Source organism: Mirounga angustirostris, unplaced genomic scaffold (genome assembly GCF_029215605.1).
Source record: "Mirounga angustirostris isolate CCGP_5_RB_7025 unplaced genomic scaffold, mMirAng1.0.hap1 SCAF_4, whole genome shotgun sequence".
NCBI lineage: Eukaryota > Metazoa > Chordata > Mammalia > Carnivora > Phocidae > Mirounga > Mirounga angustirostris.
This window is the reverse complement of record NW_026991712.1, coordinates 10,924,780-10,945,189: the sequence shown is the minus strand read 5'-3', so window position 1 is coordinate 10,945,189 and position 20,410 is coordinate 10,924,780. Positions and strand designations below refer to the sequence as shown.

The 20,410-nt window shown below is 43.0% G+C and overlaps 1 protein-coding gene across 1 annotated transcript in view; it reads right to left on the bottom strand.

Annotated features, from left to right (window-relative positions):
* The window catches only part of ADCY8 (adenylate cyclase 8), a 227,586-nt gene that overhangs the window by 17,808 nt on the left and 189,368 nt on the right, over nucleotides 1–20,410 (bottom strand). The window contains exons 15-16 of the mRNA XM_064587441.1: nucleotides 12,840–12,918; nucleotides 3,284–3,442 (exon numbers count right to left, since the gene is read on the bottom strand). Of these exons, the coding sequence (XP_064443511.1) occupies nucleotides 3,284–3,442; nucleotides 12,840–12,918 (238 nt within the window). The remainder of the gene's footprint in view (nucleotides 1–3,283; nucleotides 3,443–12,839; nucleotides 12,919–20,410) is intronic.

Here is a 20,410-nt window from a genome sequence, read left to right as displayed (position 1 = left end):
AGCACTGTAAACTGGGGAGGGACTGATGAATATAGAAAAGCTATTACTGTTCTATCATCCTCTTGGTCTGGGCTCCATAGAGGATTTTGAGCATATGCACATTTCCGGCTCCACCCAGATACCAGGATGAAGACTTAGCCAGCTCTTGGCCCAGGGCACCTAGGCCTGCCTGATTCCAGGTCCTGTGTTTCTTATACTGAGTTAAGCCACCTCTCTGCAGGGGAGAAACAATGTCTGGGGCCGGTTGACTTTATTAGCATCCTCAGGTTTCTGTGCGAACACCACCGCCTTGGAGAGACCCTCCGGTGTCAACCCCACCCCCTTCACCTACTCTGTTTTCTTACTCAGCTTCTTCTGTCCAAGGAGGACTGATCACTACTGGGCACTATCCTGTGTATTTATTCACGTTCATATTTATCTGCTCATGAAAACGCATGCTCCATATCGGCAAGGACTTTTCTTCTTCTTTGTTCACTGTTTGACCCCCAGGATCTAGAATGACACCTGGTACATGGTTTCCCTCAATAAATTCTTGCTGAGTGAATGAGTAAATGAGTCAGTGGGTGGGGGGCTCGGATTGCAAAGGAGCCAAAAATATAATGATGGCGTCTCACATCGGGCTCCCTGCTCGGCAGGGAGTCTGCTTCTCCCTCTCCCACTCCCCGTTTGTGTTCCCTCTCTCGCTGTGTCTTTCTCTGTCAAATAAATAAATAAATAAATAAAATCTTTAAAAAAAAATAATGATGGCTCACCCTTATCAAAAACAATAGCAATAACCCAGTGTGTTCCTAAAATGGGCCAAGCACCATTTAGATGTTTTATGCATAATTATTCATGGAAACATTGTAGCAACTGGAGCAAGTTGCAAAGAACTGTTACCTTGCAGGTGAGGAAAGTGAGGTCCAGGGGGATTCATCCCTTGCTCAGTTCCAGAGGTAGTGAGAAGAGGAGCCAGGACTGAATCTAAGGCATCAAGCTTTTGAGAATACCACACAGCTTTTCTATACCGAACCCACCTGGCACCAAGCTGGGCACTTCATATGTTCTTACTCAGTTGAGTTCTCACACTAAAGTCAGCAAGATTGGAATTATTTCCTCATGAATCTGATGAAAAAAATGGGTTCAGAGAGGTTGGGTAAGCTGCCCCAGGTCACACGGCTGGCGAGGGGCAGAGACGGAATTTGTGCTGTATGCACTTTGCAGCAGCCGGGACACCTGCCCTCTTTAGTGTCCTTTCTGCAGGTCTTAAAAAAGCTACAATGAGCAAGTGGGTTTCCCGGGACTCAGCAATAGCTTGACACTGATGACCCAGCTCAGGGGGCCTCATCTGTGAGAAAGTACCTGCCCTGGGGTGGTGAGCACTAATCTAAGTCAAATGTCCAGCGGAATAGCAGAAGCTTCCAGAACATATGTGGGGTGACACAGCCGGAACCAACTGGACAGGATGTCCCAGGGGGCAAAACTCTGTCCACCGCCCTGTGTTTAGATGGTTTGAGTCATTGCTTATCACTGCTGTCCCTTCTCTCCCGCTCAGGTCCTAACAGCAATGTGGGACAAAACACAAGATTTAGCTTTGAAGTTGCACAGACCTGGGTGTGAATTCAAGCTCACTACTCACTAGCTTTGTGTTCTTACTTCTCTGAGCCTCACTTTCTTCTTCTACGAAATGGGGATAATCATTCTTATCCGTGAGCAGTGTTGTGGCCTTGTGGAGGCTGGGCCCCAAACTCACAATGTTCAGACCCCAACCTTTCAGACGTTTGTATCATAGTTCAGATTTGTAGCAAGAAGAGAAGCTAAGAATGCTTCTCACAATAACAAAACAGGTTATTGGGAGTTCCCACAGATTACAACATTCCTGCCTCTTCCTCTGTCACCCCTTCTCATGTTACTCTGTCTGACACACACACACACACACACACACACACACACACACGCTAGTCTTGCCAACAACCCCCCAGAGGCACGATAGGGGCAGTGCAGCACAGAGGGAAGAAATCTGCGGGGCTGGATTTTTTTCACAGCTTTGCTTCCATACAGGGAGGCATGTCATGGCCCTCTCTGAGCCCCCGAGTCCTCGTCAATAATGTGGGGTGATGAACTCTCTTCTTAAGACTGTAACTAGAACCAAATATCATTTACATCAATTGCTTATCTCAGTAGCTGAGATAGTGCCCAGTGCCCAGAACACAGCAGGTGTTCCGTAAATGGTTATTTATAGAGTGAACATTCTCTAGGCCATGTCAAAACTTTGTGGTTAAGCCTGGTCAACTCTGAACTATTTAAGTATTTAAAACCTCAAAGAAGCATGACAAGACATTGGATTGAACATGTCTTCTATGATTAAGGCCGAATCTGTCATTTATTTTGCTCATTGGAGGTTTGGCCTGGACCACAGCTGATGACCTCAGCATCTCTGGGGGGTTTCCTTCCTTTCAGGATAAAGCCAGTAAATTCTTGCTCTTCCCCCATGGTCCCAGATACCTCATTGTTTTGGTGCTTTAATTGAAAAGCAGCTTTCTTTTCATTTCTCTTCTGGTTTTCCCTCTGAGGGCTCCAGTGTTTCACCTGCTCCTTCTGGTGGTCATGGCGGATGCACAAGTCTCTCTACTTTCTTGGATTTGTCAAGAAGCTCTTGCAACAAAGCCCCTGACCTTAGGGGGCCTTGAGAAAAGCAGGCCTGAAGCTGATTCCAGAGAACTCTGTCTGTTGAGGAGGGTGGGCGGTGCTTGGATGTGCATCCAGGAGACCTCCAAGGTCTTGATGCATCAAGATTATTCAAGCAGCAGCTTATTCATTGCCTTTACTTCTCTTCCACTGATCTTGCTGTGGTGGCTTGGGTGGGAAATGGACCTGGGGGGGGGGGGTCTCTCCTAGTTCTACCCTCAGGCAAGGGTCACAAACCCAAATGTCTTCAGCATATCAGCAAGTAACATCAATAGTAGCATCTTACACACACTGGGAGAGACACTGGAGATCCCACTCCATGGATACACAGAAACATGTGCACAGATGTATCTAAAACTCAAATTTCAATCTAGTCTCGGGATGGAGCTCACATGAAGTCCATCTTACAGATGTGGTCCCTAGCGCTGGGGAGGCCCTGCGTAGACCTGGTGGAGCTAGGCAGTCTGGGTGGCCTGGCACTCTGGGGTAGCATGGTCTCTATTCTCGGGTGCTCACACAAGGGCAGTGGGAATTCTCCCAGAGCTCGGGACCAGTGTGTCCAACTGCACCCCCGCCCCCACCCCCCCTCCTCACAGCCAGACAAGCCTGGGCTCACCTCATTGTCTCGGTCTTTCTCCAGGAAGTGGCGGGCCACGTGGCTGGGCAGAATGTTCCGGAGCATGTTCTCGTTGTGTTCCCTCAGCTCCCTCATCTCATTGATCTCCTCTTTGGCTTGTACTCGCCAAAGGAAGTCAAGGCGGGCTGTGTACTCCAGCTGCCATGTGTGAGAGAGAGAGAGAAGGAACTGGTGAGATCTCAGGGTATGGGCTCAAGTACGCAGGGTGGGAGGCTTCTCTGGAACCCTTCACAAACGAAAGAGAGCCGAGCTGAGCATGCTGAGGGGCATTTTGCCTGATGCCCAGAGATGGGAGGGTGATTAGACTCCACGGGGCTGTGTACCTTCCCTTCCTACCATTAAGGCACCTATGATTTTGTGATTGTGTGATTATCTGGGGATGACTGTGTCGTCTATAGATTGTAGGCACTGTGAGGTCAGGAGTCCCTTCACCTGCTCAATGATATCTTTACCCTGGAGCACCGTGCCCAGCGCAGGGGAGATACTCCGTCAATATTTGTTGACTCCACAAATAAATTCCAATGATAAAGCCAGCTAACACTTAGATGGTGCTTGCTACGTATCAGCTATTATTCTAACCAATATACATCCATTCACTCCCTTCATCACACAACAACCTTGATAGGGAGGTATCATTATCAACCCTTATTTTGCAGATGAGAAAGTCAAAGCAAACAGGGCTGAGTGACTTGACCAAAGTCACACACTAGTGAGGGGGGAAGCCAGGACTGGAGGTAACTCCAGAGTCCCACTTCAGAGTCTCAGCTCTTTATCACTAGGCAAGAAGAAGAAATGAATTGAAGGATTGTGGATTTTAAGTTATGACACAGATGTGCCTTAGAGTCCCAGTCCCACATTCAAACGCTATAACCTGGACTTTTGACTTCATCACAGATTCCTCATCTCTACCACTGGGATGAAGACTAATGAGCATGCAGGACTGGAAGAAGAAATTACTTAGGAAGTTACAGAGAAGGCACATGGCTCACAGTAGGTACTCAATGCACATTATTAGTTCCCCTTTGTCTTAGTTTCCCTGTACTGGAGAGCAGACAGCTTCCTTTTTAAAGAATCTCCTATACCATATTTACCACAGCTTTGGGGACGCCATTACTTCCAAGTCTGTTCTTTTTTTAAGATTTTATTCATTTATTTGTCAGAGAGAGAGGGAGTGAGCACAAACAAGGGGAGTGGCAGGCAGAGGGAGAAGCAGGCTCCCCGCTGTGCAAGGAGCCTGATGCAGGACTCGATTCCAGGACCCAGGGATCATGACCTGAGCCTAAGGCAGACTCTTAACCAACTGAGCCACCCAGGTATCCCTATTTCCAAGTCTTTAACTGTCAAAATGGACAATATTCTGCATGGCCAAACACATGATTAAATGTCCTGAATTCAAGGGCTTAAAACATTCAGCTAGTTCCTTTCCTTTGTCTTAGGTGAAAGTCTCAGTGGATGGTAAAAATATGGAAAGACAGAGGCACAAGATAACTCCCTCAGCAGAATTTGTAACAACAAAAACTGGAAACAACCCGGGTGCTCATTTTGTTGGTCCAATAAACTATAAAAAAAGGGGAAAACTGTTTTTCTATACTTTGATGGACTAGTCTCCAAGGTAGAGAAAAGTGTGTAGAGTATGCCACCTTTGATCTAAAAAGGGAGCATCTAAAAAAGGAGCATGGATGGAACTAGAGGGTATTATGCTAAGCAAAATAAGTCAATCAGAGAAAGACAAATACCTTACGATTTCACTCATGTGAAATTTAAGAAACAAAACAGATGAACGTATGGAAAGGGAAGGAAAAATAAAATAAAATGAAAATAGAGAGGGAGGCAAACTGTAAGAGATGCTAGACTCTAGGAAACAAACTGAGGGTTGCTGGAGGGGAGGGGGTGGAGGGATGGGGTAACTGGTTGATGGGCATTAAGGAGGGCGTGTGATGTAATTAGCACTGGGTGTTGTACGCAACTGACGAATCACTAAATTCTACCGCTGAAACTAATAATACACTATATGTTAACTAAATTGAATTTAAAATAAAGAATTAAAAAATAAATAAAAAGGGGGCATCTACTTCTCTGTCTGTCCACATGTATATATTTTTCTTTATTTATTGGGAAATTGAAGAATAAAAGGTCAAACATAAAAACTCATTACCAAAGAGATGAGGAAGGGAGGAAATAGGGTGGAGAAATAGGGATAGAATTTAAAGTTTTAAAATTATATCTTGTTTCATAAACTTGGCTATTGAATCGTGGAAACATTTAATTATAAATTATAAAACTAAATAGTTGTTTGGGGCGCCTGGGTGGCTCAGTTGGTTAAGCGACTGCCTTCGGCTCAGGTCATGATCCTGGAGTCCCGGGATCGAGTCCCGCATCGGGCTCCCTGCTCGGCGGGGAGCCTGCTTCTCCCTCTGACCCTCCCCCCTCTCATGTGCTCTCTCTCTCTCATTCTCTCTGTCTCAAATGAATGGGTGAAATCTTTAAAAAACAAACAAACAAACAAAAAAACCTAAATAGTTGTTTAAAAAAACTCTGTTAAAACAGACAGACAAGGGGGCGCCTGGGTGGCTCAGTTGGTTAAGCGACTGCCTTCGGCTCAGGTCATGATCCTGGAGTCCCTGGATCGAGTCCCGCATCGGGCTCCCTGCTCGGCAGGGAGTCTGCTTCTCCCTCTGGCCCTCCCCCCTCTCATGTGCTCTCTCTCATTCTCTCTCTCATATAAATAAATAAAATCTTAAAAACAAAACAAAACAAAACAAACAAAAAAAACCAGACAGACAAGCAAATGAATCTATGCATAGAACCACATCGAGAAGAGATATTCCAAATATATTTAACACAATAATTTGATGACACATTTGTAGAGGGAAATAGTCTAGGATAAAAGGAACTCAAAAAGAAGCTTAAAACCATTTATAACAGTGTCTGTGTCATTGCTCTTAGACTACTGCATGTGAATTGCAGGATAAATCAAATGGGTAATTGTATTGTTGTCACTGAGAACTGGTATTTCTGGGAAGAGAAAAAGGAGACGCAGATCTAAAATTGATGGGTCTAAGCCAAAAGTCAGTAAGTATTACTATGAACTCATGGTATGTACATATTTCCTACCTTGGCCCACTGATATAAAAGCCTAGAAATAATGAAAATCTAGTAGCAGTGGGAACTCCCAGTGTCCAGACTGTGGTTTAAGTATCAATTCCTACAAAAGTGACCTCACACTCTTTGCAGAAATGGCCGAAATTTAGGGCAGGAAACGTACAAGCCTGGACCATCTTTTCACACCAGAAAATAAGAAGACCCCCAGAGACGATGGGGGGTTATGTGAACAGGCTCCCACGTGTCAAAGATGTGACAAAGGGAGCTTTAATAAGGATAGTGATTACGGGCGCCTGGGTGGCTCAGTTGGTTAAGCAACTGCCTTCGGCTCAGGTCATGATCCTGGAGTCCCTGGATCGAGTCCCGCATCGGGCTCCCTGCTCGGCAGGGAGCCTGCTTCTCCCTCTGACCCTCCCCCTTCTCATGTTCTCTCTCTCTATCTCATTCTCTCTCAAATAAATACATAAAATCTTTTTTAAAAAAAGGATAGTGATTGCAATGGATTGAAACACAGGGAATATGGTAGCATGCCTCAGTTCACAATGACACTTAAGACACACAACCTCATTGATCATCTCTGGACAGTGCTTGGGGACAGGCTGACTGGGAAATTTATGGGGAAATGCAGTGACAGGGAAAGAATTAATCATTTATCCTGCCTTTGCTTTATGAGCTGTACTTGGAAGAGTAGGCTCTCCTTCAAACTATATTCTAGCTAATAACTTATGGACTGTTGATAGAATGGAGATATCACCACCTATATAATAAATGAATAGAGGCTATTCTTGTCAATAGTTGCTAATAGAAAAAAAGAAAAGCAGATATTACGTGCCTGTTAAAAGTAATTCACAAAACCAACCAATAACATATTTTTGTAGAAAAAAATTGAAACTGAATCTCACCAAGTTTCTAAACATAACTACCAATACAGGAAAAACAATGGACAGAGGAATGTGTTAAATGCCCTGAGAGGATGCAATTGACAAACTCTAAACTGGGAAGCATTATAGAAGTTGGACGACTCTCACAAAATGTTGCCAGAAAAAAAGATATGGAGAGTTATCTTATAAATTAACAGACTTAGGAGATAATCAACCAATGGCAATACACAGATTTTATTTGCGACCCAAATCAAATAAACAAACTAAAAAAAATATAATTATAAACCAATTAAGAAATTGAAACAGTGCCTAGAGGCTTGACAATGTTAGAGAAACACCATTTTCTTTTTTAAAGTGTCTAATAGCATTGTGATTAGGTTAAAATTCTCTATCTTGATTAGATGCATATTGAAGCATTTACAGATGAAATGACAGGACATCTGGAATTTGCTTCAAAATAACTGGGAAGGAGCGATGAGCAAAATGAATAGAGAGATAGGCGAGAAAAGACACAGGAGTTGAAGTTGTGGGACTATTATGCATTTCATAAACTTTTGTATATGTTTGAGATTTTCCATAAGAACAAAAATGAGTGGAGGCAGCATGTTGCACAAAAGAATGCTGGTCTTAAGGAAGGCGTGTATTCCAATGAGTACTGGGTGTTATACGCAAACAATGAATCATGGAACAGCAAAAACTAATGAAGTACTGTATGGTGACTAACATAACATAATAAAAAAAAAAGGGAAAAAAATAAAATTCGTATTAACTACCAAAAAAAAAAAAGAATGCTGGTCTTGACTGTTTTGTTGTATGACTTTGGGAAAGTCATTCAACTTCTGGTATTTTGGTTCCCCTTCTAAAAAAATATGGATAATTGTCCCCATCATGTCTAGTTCAAGAGGCATGGATTATTATATGGATCTATTATATGGACCAAATCACATTCTGCATGCAAAAGAATTCTGAAATGTCTAAACTATAGATTTATAAGGTACTACTTCAACTTAAGGCAGCAGCGGATAAGGTCAGATCAAGGCTGTGCTTTAGCTTTTTTCCTTCCAGATTCAAGAGCATCAAATTTTAATTTGTCAAGTTGTAGGACAGTATTTTCTTACCCAAATGAAATGTTTAGTTATCTCCGTTAAAAATGCATGCTTGGTTGAAGCAGATCATTTTTTATTTATTTTCTATTGAAAACCTTTCATCTGGTTGAATTCAGCTTGGAAACACAGGTAGGGAAACCTTGAGTCCTGGAGTTGATTTCAGCCAGGATTTTTCAGTTACAAGTTAAGAACACACTTTGCATTTCAGCCAGGCGACGGCTGGTCACTGTGCTGAAGACATGTCCATAAGGAGACTCTAATCCGAGGACAGCTCTGTCTCTTGACAAAGCAAGTCTCATGCAGGCAGGCATCGCTTATTTAATCTCCAGGGGAGGACAGTAAGCCTTTCCAGTTTACTAAAGATCTAGTGTATTGTGCACCTACTATGTGCACGGTGCTTGGCATACAAAGATGCGTGAAATTCAGTCTCTGCCTTTGATTTGCTCTCAGCTCAGTGGTGAAGGGAGAAAAATGAAAGACAGAGGAACATGTTAAGGAAAGAGAACATTTCAACACACTGGTTAGAGCAGGCGTGGACAGCAAGGCAAAGCACACAGAAGGCACACAGAAGCTTTAAAAGTGAAAATTCTTCAGCATTTGCTCAAGAACTGTCAATGGATTTGGAAGTGCAATCTCTTTCTTGATTTTCACCAGACTATTAGGGAACTGGCTCTATGAGAAGAGTACCAAGGGAACCAACACTTATTGTTCAGAAGCTTTGTGCCAGGCTCTTAGCACAGAATGAGAGCTAACACTGGCCCGGCTCTTGCCTTGGACCAGGCACTGTTTTAAGCCCTTCCTGTATACCGAAGCTCATTTAGTCACACGACTCAACAAGGTGGATACTTTATTATTTCCATTTCACAGGTGAGGAAATGGAGTCACAGTAAGGCAAAGTCAATTGCCCAAGGGCTCACAAATAGAGACTGGCTTTGAACTCAGAACATTCTGACGCCAAGCTGTGACTTAACCCCTGCTCTATATGTATTTGACCTCATGGAGCCATTCTCCAACTCCTTGCAGGGAACTATTATCCTTCTTATTTTACAGGTAATTTGGAATGTGAGCTTGAGGGGCTTGAGTTTCTCAATGTCACCCATCCTCCCAGTTGGTTCCAGGGGCGCCTGGGTGGCTCAGTCGGTTAAGCATCTGACTCGATTCCAGCTCAGGGCACGATCTCAAGGTCATGAGATGGAGCCCCACATGGGGCTCCACACTGGGTGTGGAGCCTGATTGGGATTCTCTCTCTCCCTCTCCCTGCCCCATGTGCTCTCTCTCTCTTAGTCTCTCTCTCTAAAAAAAAAAAAAAAGAATACCTGGTTCCAATGCTTGGGTCTTTCCTTCTAAGCCACACAGTCCTGGTGCCTGTCTTTATCTGACCTGGAAGTAAGTGACTGGAGACCTCATTAATCTCTGTCCCTGTGTGCAGAGACGGCTTCCTCTGCTATAAATGGAGCCCCTGAGCCAAGCCCACACCTCAGGGCTGCAAGTGAACCAGGCGAGGCGGCAGGCACCTGACTGCTCTCTGTCTCTCCACCGTTTAGAACGTTCACCTGCCTTGGAGGAGGAGGAAGCAATGGCATAGACCTTCAGCATATGGACAAGATGAAATTTCCCAAGTGTTCAGTTACATAAGTCCCTCTGTCCCTCTGGAGATGTCTCATTACACATGCTCCTACCAAGGCTGCTGCTGTGTACCAGGCATCGATGGGCACCATTCAACCTTCAATAAAATTAAGGGCCTCTGAGTCCCAAAAAGAGAAACTGGTGGAAATAGGTAGCAGACCCAGGGATAGGCAGACTTGGGTTCAGAGAAACAGGAGCCTGACATGTGCGGTAGACAGAGGACACAGAAGTGATGCAGGTGAGGCAGAAAGACTCCTCTCGCAAAGAGAGACAGGGGCACTCAGTGGGGAGAGAACAGACCCGGAAGTTTTGGATTCCTGTTTCTACCTGGTGTTCCTTGTTGGCTTTAAGACCTCGGTGACTTGGGACCAGATGCATAATAATACTTTCCCTGTTTGTCTCAGAGGCCTGTTTTCAAAGTAAAGCATCCATAGCTTAGGATTTTTGAAAACGTATTCTATGTGCAAACCACTGGGATTAGTATATTACAATTATATTCTTGTATAATCTTATAACAGCCCTATGAAGTAGAACCTGTTAGCACACCCATTTTATAGGCGAGAAAACTGGGACTCAGAAAGTTAAGTAAATTGCTGAAGGTCGCATAGCCACTAAGTGGCGGAGTTGGGGCTTGAATACTTCTTCCCCACTCCAAAGCCTATAGACCTGAAACTGCTACCATTATGGGATGCGATTATGTAATTTTAGAGCCTTTTGAAAGTTAAAAATAAGGAGCCATATCAGATTTCACTTAAGCACTCGGATCCTCACTATGCACAAATATACTCTTACTTTACACATAATCTTAACATGGTTAGGCTGTCTGTTTCCCAGGACAAACGGGGCATAGAACAAATTGAATCAGAATGTTAGAAGGGTACTGAGGAAGGGGCACTGCCAGGGCACAAAACACTTCTGTAAGGTGACAGAGGAGAAAGGAGCATCCTTCCTATTGTGGAATGAGCCCCTCACTCTGAACTTGCTCTCTCTTAGTTATCTCAGTGGGGTTGCTCATTCCTCAGTTTCAAACATGGGGGGTGGAGGGTGGGTATGTTTCTCTGTAGGATCGCCTTGTCTGATTCCGTCTTCATAGCCCTCAGATGGATTGCTGTTTGCGTGTCAGACTAAGGAGTTCTCCTCTGTAACCAGAAGCCATCGAGACATGGACGATATGACCCCAGCTCTGACAGATAGCCAGAAATACCTAAATACAGGAATTCTGGAAATGGCTAGACTTTGATATTTGGCTTATTAGTTTGCCATGATTTCAGCTCAAATTTAAAACCAAATCAAAGTCACACTGCAAGATTGAGTGCCTGGGGCCATTTTGTTGGTATGTTAACTTCTTTCTTTCTCCACTCTAGAGAAGTGGAAAGGGTGGGCTTTGGAGAAAGATCTGGGTTTGAAACTGGTTCCCCCCACCCCCCAACTAGATGAGTAGCATGACTTTCTTCATCTGTGAAACAGGACTGCTAGTAACTACCATTCTGGGTTGTTGGGAGGATGATACAGATAATAGAGGCACAGAGTAGGAACTTGATACACACTAACCCTTCTTCCTTATTAAGTCTTTATACTTGTCTTTCTCCCACCTTGACTACATGTTACCATCCCCCTTATTACACATCACTTCGTATGTATTTCTAGGTTCTCGGGGTTTGGAGCTGTTTCAGGGTTTCTCAGGGTTGATTACCTCCGTGTTTTCATGGTGATTTCTCAGCACTATGTTTCTATTTCTGCTCTAGCTGAGAGTCTTCCTGTTTTGTTTTTCTCCTTTTCTGGTTACTTTTTTTGAAGTGCATGCAGATCAAAGAAAGATGGACAGGGATCCAGGGCAGGGCAGAGAATCTGGCAGGACCTGGCTCTACCAGGGAGAGAAAATCTCCCCTGTTGATGAACACCACAGCATTCATGGTCTGAGTCCACATGGAGATGTCCTACTGGCCACAGCAGGTAAATCCCCTAGGCAAAGCCTGGTATCACGCTCCCATGCAGAATAAATTCTTGCCCCTCCAACTCTTGAAGTCCTTGGACGGCCTGATCCGCACATAGCAGGTCCCTCATCGCATTATTTAGGGTCTGCTCTCCTCCAGGAGATTGGAACCCTTGGGACCAGGGATGGGGTTTTATACAGAGCTAGCCACAGTACCCACCCCAGATCCCAGCAGAGTAGCGGCTCATAGGGAAATGGCATCGATATACTTTAGGTACTTTATCTGCTTGAGACAAATAAGGAATGAAGCATTTCCTATACTTATGTGAGGCAGTGCACAAAATGCTGCACATGATAATCTCAAATGGTTCTTCAAAACGGACCCATCCAGGTGTTGTTATCCTATTTCACACCTGAGGAAGGCCTCTAGGTTCAGGGAGATGAGCGACTTGCTTAAGGCCACAAACTGAGAGTCAGAGGCTGGATTAAGACCCTGGCTCAACTGATCCTCACACCTGCATGGTTCCCTAGACCAGCACACAACTTCTCCAGGAATGACTTTATGTAGGCAATAATGGAACTGGGAGAGATCCTGGTTTGCCTCAGGCAGAAATTGAAAGCATTTTTTTTTTTCATAACAATGATCTCTTTGAAAGAGATATACCTGAAAGACATAAAAACCACCTGGCTTGCCAAATCGTCATCTCCAGCTTAGTTTTTTAAATTAGGTGGTCTTTATTAGGAATCGATTCATTAAGAATCACCACTTCCTGTAAGCAGTTGATAGGTCATTTGCTGCAAAGAAGAGCAGAAGCGTTGTAGGTCAGTTTCACGGTAATGGGAAATGCCAGGTAGCAGAGGGGAGTTTGAGCAAAGTGTTAGATTACCTGCTGTCCATGGTAGAACACAGCAAGGAGGAACATGGCCATCAGCAGCAGTGATGCCTCCTTTGTCCCCAGGAAATCTCTGTTGGAAGAAGAAAGGCAAGTGGGGTGAATTTACAACCATGGAGGGACCCCAAAGAGACTCAGTAGCAGACCAGGTTCAGAAAGGAGCAGGATAAACAGAAAGGACGGAATATTTCTTGAGCACCCACTAGGTGATAGGGGCTGCTGTCTGAGGGTTTCCATATAGGCTAATTCAGAAATCAGTTGATTCTCCAAGGTATGAGGTCACTTTGGTCACACCTGGTGGACGAGTCTAGAGTCTAGCATCTCGACAATGCACTTACATTGATAAAAATGTTTTCCCTTTGCAGAACACTCCCAGACTTCAAAGAGCTTTGAAACTTTCTCATCACAAAAATCCATGCGAAGACCAGGATCTCTTCCTCTTTCTTTAGATGTTAGTCTATTTAAGGGACAGGTACATGGTGCTGATGATATGGCTGTCTCTGTTCTTTTTTTTTTTTTTTGGCTGCCTCTGTTCTAACTGCTTTCACTTAGATTCTTTTTTTTTTAAATTTAATTTTATTATTGTTATGTTAATCACCATACATTACATCATTAGTTTTTGATGTAGTGTTCCATGATTCATTGTTTGTGCATAACACCCAGTGCTCCATGCAGAACGTGCCCTCTTTAATACCCATCACCAGGCTAACCCATCCTCCCACCCCCCTCCCCTCTAGAACTCTCAGTTTGTTTTTCAGAGTCCATCATCTCTCATGGTTCGTTTCCCCCTCCGATTCCCCCCCCTTCATTCTTCCCCTCCTGCTGTCTTCTATTTTTTTTTTCTTAACATATATTGCATTATTTGTTTCAGAGGTACAGATCTGTGATTCAACAGTCTTGCACAATTCACAGCGCTCACCATAGCACATACCCTCCCCAGTGTCTATCACCCAGTCACCCCATCCCTCCCACCCCACCCCCCACTCCAGCAACCCTCAGTTTGTTTCCTGAGATTAAGAATTCCTCATATCAGTGAGGTCATATGATACATGTCTTTCTCTGATTGACTTATTTCGCTCAGCATAACACCCTCCAGTTCCATCCACGACGTTGCAAATGGCAAGATCTCATTCCTTTTGATGGCTGCATAATATTCCATTGTATATATACACCACTTCTTCTTTATCCATTCATCTGTTGATGGACATCTTGGCTCTTTCCACAGTTTGGCTATTGTGGACATTGCTGCTATAAACTTCGGGGAGCACGTACCCCTTCAGATCCCTACATTTGTATCTTTGGGGTAAATACCCAGTAGGGCAATTGCTGGATCGTATGGTAGCTCTATTTTCAACTTTTTGAGGAACCTCCATACTGTTCTCCAGAGTGGCTGCACCAGCTTGCATTCCCACCAACAGTGTAGGAGGGTTCCCCTTTCTCCGCATCCCTGCCAACATCTGTCGTTTCCTGACTTGTTAATTTTAGCCATTCTGACTGGTGTGAGGTGGTATCTCATTGAGGTTTTGATTTGGATTTCCCTGATGCCGAGTGATGTTGAGCACTTTTTCACGTGTCTGTTGGCCATTTGGATGTCTTCTTTGGAAAAATGTCTGTTCATGTCTTCTGCCCATTTCTTGATTGGATTCTTTGCTCTTTGGGTGTTGAGTTTGATAAGTTCTTTATAGATTTTGGGTACTAGCCCTTTATCTGATATGTCATTTGTAAATATCTTCTCCCATTCTGTCAGTTGTCTTCTGATTTTGTTGACTTGTTTCTTTTGCTGTGCAAAAACTTTTTATCTTGATGAAGTCCTAATAGTTCATTTTTGCCCTTGCTTCCCTTGCCTTTGGCAATGTTTCTAGGAAGAAGTTGCTGCGGCTGAGGTCAAAGAGGTTGCTGCCTGTGTTCTCCTTTAGGATTTTGATGGACTCCTGTCTCACATTGAGGTCTTTCAACCATTTGGAGTCTATTTTTGTGTGTGGTGTAAGGAAATGGTCCAGTTTCATTCTTTTGCATGTGGCTGTCCAATTTTCCCAACACCATTTGTTGAAGACACTGTCTTTTTTCCATTGGACATTCTTTCCTGCTTTGTCAAAGATTAGTTGATCATAGAGTTGAGGGTCCATTTCTGGGCTCTCTATTCTGTTCCATTGATCCATGTGTCTGTTTTTGTGCCAGTACCATACTGTCTTGATGATGACAGCTTTGTAATAGAGCTGGAAGTCCAGAATTGTGATACCGCCAGCTTTGCTTTGCTTTTTCAACATTCTTCTGGCTATTCGGGGTCTTTTCTGGTTCCATACAAGTTTTTAGGATTATTTGTTCCATTTCTTTGAAAAAAGTGGATGGTATTGATGGGGATTGCATTGAAGGTGTAGATTGCTCTAGGTAGCATTGACATCTTCACAATATTTGTTCTTCCAATCCATGAGCATGGAACGTTTTTCCATTTCTTTGTGTCTTCCTCAATTTCTTTCATGAGTATTTTATAGTTTTCTGAGTACAGATCCTTTGCCTCTTTGGTTAGATTTATTCCTAGGTATCTTATAGTTTTGGGTACAATTGTAAATGGGATCGACTGCTTAATTTCTCTTTCTTCTGTCTTGCTGTTGGTGTATAGGAATGCCACTGATATCTGTGCATTGATTTTATATCCTGCCACTTTACTGAATTCCTATATGAGTTCTAGCAGTTTTGGAGGGGAGTCTTTTGGGTTTTCCACATAAAGTATCATATCATCTGCAAAGAGTGAGAGTTTGACTTCTTCTTTGCCGATTAGGATGCCTTTTATGTCTTTTTGTTGTCTGATTGCTGTGGCTAAGACTTCTAATACTATGTTGAATAGCAGTGGTGATAGTGGACATCCCTGCCATGTTCCTGACCTTAGGGGGAAAGCTCTCAGTTTTTCCCCATTGAGAATGATATTTGCTATAGGTTTTTCATAGTTGGCTTTTATGATATTGAGGTATGTACCCTCTATCACTATACTCTGAAGAGTTTTGATCAGGAAAGGATGCTGTACTTTGTCAAATGCTTTTTCTGCATCTATTGAGAGGATCATATGATTCTTGTTCTTTCTTTTGTTAATGTATTGTATCACATTGATTAATTTGCAGATGTTGACCCAACCTTGCAGTCCAGGAATAAATCCCACTTGGTCGTGGTGAATAATCCTTTCAATGTACTGTTGGATCCTATTGGCTGGTATTTTGGTGAGAATTTTTGCATCCATGTTCATCAAGGATATTGGTCTGTAATTGTCCTTTTTGATGGTAACTACTATGAAGGGATAGAATATGACTCTAAAAATGAAAAATAAAATTTTTTTAAAAAAAGGGATGATAAGATGTTGGTTGAAAATGAAAAGAAAAAAGAAAAAAAAAAGAAAAGACAGTAAAAAAAAATTAACTTTGAAAGACTAAAAGTCTGTTAGAAGAAAGTGCCTCCCAAAATTTTAGAGAAAGAAAAAGTTATATATGTACAAAAATAAGGGTTGATATGATGAAGGGATGGTATATGACTGTAAAGATGATAATTCTAAAAAATTTTATAAAAGGAATTGATAAGAAGTTGTTTGAAAAAAGAAAGAAGAGGATTTAAAAAAAGAAAAAAAAGGGAGTGAATGTGATCAGGCAGGAAGAGTAGAACAAAACCATACACTAGATATTTAGGGTATATTTTGATCTGTTAGAAGAAATTATCTCAAATCTCAAAAAGTGGTCGCTTTTCTGATGAGAGAGTTGTTGCTCTTCTTTTCTTCGATCTCCTGTTGAGTTTGTAGGTGTTCAGAATGGTTTGATCCCTATCCAGCTGAATTCCTGAGAGGAGACGAAATCCAGGTCTCCTACTCCTTGGCTATCTTGCTCCACCCTCACTTAGATTCTTAAATCAATTCTATGAGTTGGACACTTTTAATTCTATCAATTTTTTTAAATTCTTACATCAATTCCATGAGTCAGGCACTGTTATAATCCCCATTTTAATTCTTATATCTTTTAATAAAGGCTCTGTTCCCTGTGCATCATCTCCTCCTGGACTGATACCCCCCTCCCTCCCCAATGCTCCATTCACTGTCCTTGCTTGGGTACAAGCTAAGGTGTTGCTGGTCTGGCCTGTCCTGGGCTCTCCCAGAGACCAAGCTGGAAGGCAGCTGAAGATGGGTAAGTGTGTATTTAAACACTGATGTGACTTTCAGTTACCCAAGGAAATCAGAAGTTCCAGGGAGACCCTTGTTTGATTCCGAATGTTTTCTCTCCTTCATTTCAGCCCAGCATGAAGCCTTTCTCAGGACAAGCTAGGCCAGGAGGCAAAGGGTTTAGAGGAAGCAACATTGGACTTTGAATATGGACACAGGCGATTTGTGGAAATAAACAGTCCCCTTGACAGGTTTCCGGTGGCTAATGAAGAAAACTCAGAATAAAAATGTTTTAGACAAATTGTCTGTAGGGATGGTGGGACTTGCTTTCCATTACCTCCTGTTCTTCCCCCACCTTTCTCCCATCTTGGGCGATGCCCCCCTCATCCACTCACCCCAGTGCTTGAGCCAAATACAAAAGCAAACCTAGGAGTCAGCCCTCACCACCCCTATATCCAAATCCTGTCTGCTCTTCCACCCAAATACGTCCCTAGTCCCTCCACTCTCTCCATCTCTACCTGTGACACCTGAGTCCAGCCACCATGACTTTCAGTAGCCCCTTGCATTGCCCTCCACCATCTATTTCCAACATGGTCGCCGGAATGTTCTGTGTCACTAAAATCGGATCACGTCACTCTCTGTTTTATTGTCTCCCAACCACAAGCACACATATACTCACTAGTGACCTAACTCTGATGAGGCTTCAGGACACAAGGGGCCATCAAAGAGGAGATGAGGTGTGTAGTGGGAGGGGGGAGAGTGAACATTGATATGGCTGCACCCAGGTGGTCTCCAGCCTTCTCTTTCCTCTCCTCACGGGAGATGAGCAGGAGTAGCACTGGGCTCAGGAAATGGGGGCATGAACCCTGCTGCCAAGACCAGCTTCTCATCTAGCTTTATGTCAAGGATGCTCTCAGTTGATCCAGGCGGGCCCAGTCCAGATCTGCAGCTAGAACAAGGACTCAGGAACAGAAATGTGCTTTCTCTTGGGGAGCTCTTGTGCATACAGGGACCCAGGGGACCAAAATGTCTGCAGGCTGGCACAAGATTCAGATTTGTGAATTCCTAGTTCCATCTGCTTTTCCTTGGAGATAAGATGCTAATAATAGATGGTACTCATTATTGTGTCTGTTGTCTATAGCCCCAGCAAAGCACATAATTACTGAGCACTACTGTGTGCCAGGCACATGCTGGGATACAGAAAATGAAGAAGGCACATTGTCTTTGCCCTCAAGACAGTCCAGGAAAGGAGAGAACCAAACAGATAGATAAGTTCATAACACAAGGCACTCCATTGTAAAAATACGTCGTTGTTGCCATGGGAATACATGGGAGGAGAAAGTAACCCAGGATGGATATTCGGGGAACACAGGAGCTGAGTCTTCAAGGGTGGTAAGACTTCAGGAGGAAAAGATAGGACAAGCTCTATAGATATGGGCCATGTATCTTGCTTAAGCTAGCTGGCTGAAAAGCTGCAGCTGCTTGTTCTTACTGCTGTTGGGGATGCTTGAAACAAATCCCTTCTTCACACAGCTTCATAGAATGGGACACATCCTGCATTTAACTCCTCCTGAGTGTGCCCTCACGGAACTCCTGCTCTCCCAGGCACTTCTGACATCCTTTTCTTTGTGACGTAGAAGACTTTTGGAAGGCCAGCAATGTATCACTTGCAACACGCTTTCGAGAGAAAACACAAATACCTCTGGAAAGCAGTGGTTGACCAAATATAAAGAGCTGGCTAGATCAGAAGAAAAGTACGAGAAAATTGTTATAAATGGTTTCTTAGTCTTTAAGCTCTATTTCACCTGGAAATATTATGGCTGGAGTCAAGATTGCAAAATATGCATAGGAAGTCAGCCAGGCCAAGGAACATCCAAAAAGAACAGTCTTTCGAATTTAGAAGGAACTTTTTTTTTCCTGGTAGATTCTGTGATTTTTTGAAGAACATCCAAGAGAGCCAAATGACCAAAATGTGTATGAAATTATAACACTTTGCTTGATATTGGGTGGCACAGACTTAAATCCAGTGACATTTTGAATTAATTTATTTATAGTAATAAAATCACAGAATTAATACAACCATCTCCCCATGCTAACAGAAAGGCACATAATTAAGTAAAAACACATGTAGAATAATGCTAATTCTCAAGGGCTATAACAGTCTTTAGAGAGCATCTTATCTGATGTCTCATAGAAATTAATGTTTAATTTGAGTGTTACTCATTACAGAAGTATTTATGCTAATGTGGTAAATTTGGAAGCTAATACAAATTCACAAATTAGAAAACAGAAATTGTCCTTACGACTACCACCCAGAGAAAACAATGGTTAATATTTTGGAGTTAACTAGGGGCGCCTGGGTGGCTCAGTCGGTTGAGCGTCCGACTCTTGATTTTGGCTCAGGTCATGATCTCAGGATACTGCGATCCAGGCTTGCATCAGGCTCCACACTCAGGGGGAGTCTGCTTGAGGATTTCTCTCCCTCTCCTTGTGTCCCTCCTCCAGGTCATCCTCCCTCTGTCTTAAATAAATAAATAAACCTTTAAAAAATATTTTGGAGCCAACTAAATGTCATTTCTTTTTCTTCCATGCAAAAATATGTTTATAAATTTAGGACTGTACGGTTCATACTATTTTTGAAACCTACTTCTGTACTTTGTATATATTATGAAAATAATACCATGTAATTAACTACTTTACAATGCAAGTTGGGTGGATCCATTCTATTCCATACTATGTGTACAATAGATAATGTAATATCCCTTGCATAGCTTTGATTTTATAGATTTAAGATCGAGGACCAGGGAGAAGCTACGTGCCCAAGTTCACACAGCTGATTCCTATCGGAGCCAGGATGTGCATTCACATCTCAAGCACCAAGTTCAGAGCTTTGGCCATTTGTGGACCTGATGCCAAATTCTTAGTTTAGCTATTAGTTCCCATTTCCCCTTCTGAAACTCACAATAAACCAGCCAGTTTGAATGATGCTTTCTTTTGTTGTCATGCTAATGACTACATTTGCTAAGTGCTGATCTTATGCCATACCTGTGATAACACTTTACATACATGTTCCTCTTTAACTGTCATATCAATGATTAAGACATTATTAGCCCTATTCCAGGAAAGAAGAAATTGAGGCTCAGTTGTCCAACGACTCATTCTAGTTCACCGATCCAGTGAATGGTGTAGCCAGGCTGTCAATCTACATCTCAGTGATAACTTTCTCAGTAGCTACTGTGCCCTCCTATATGCACTTACTTGTAATTGTTTGCCCCTGAGATCCTTGATGATGAAAATAATGTCTTATTCATCTGTGAAGTTGCAGGGCCTAGCAAAGGTGGGACACATGAGTGCCGGGATGGGGAACACTTGGTTTCAGGGTGATGGTGAGCAATAATCATAGAGGTTGTGGAGAGATGACACTTAGCTT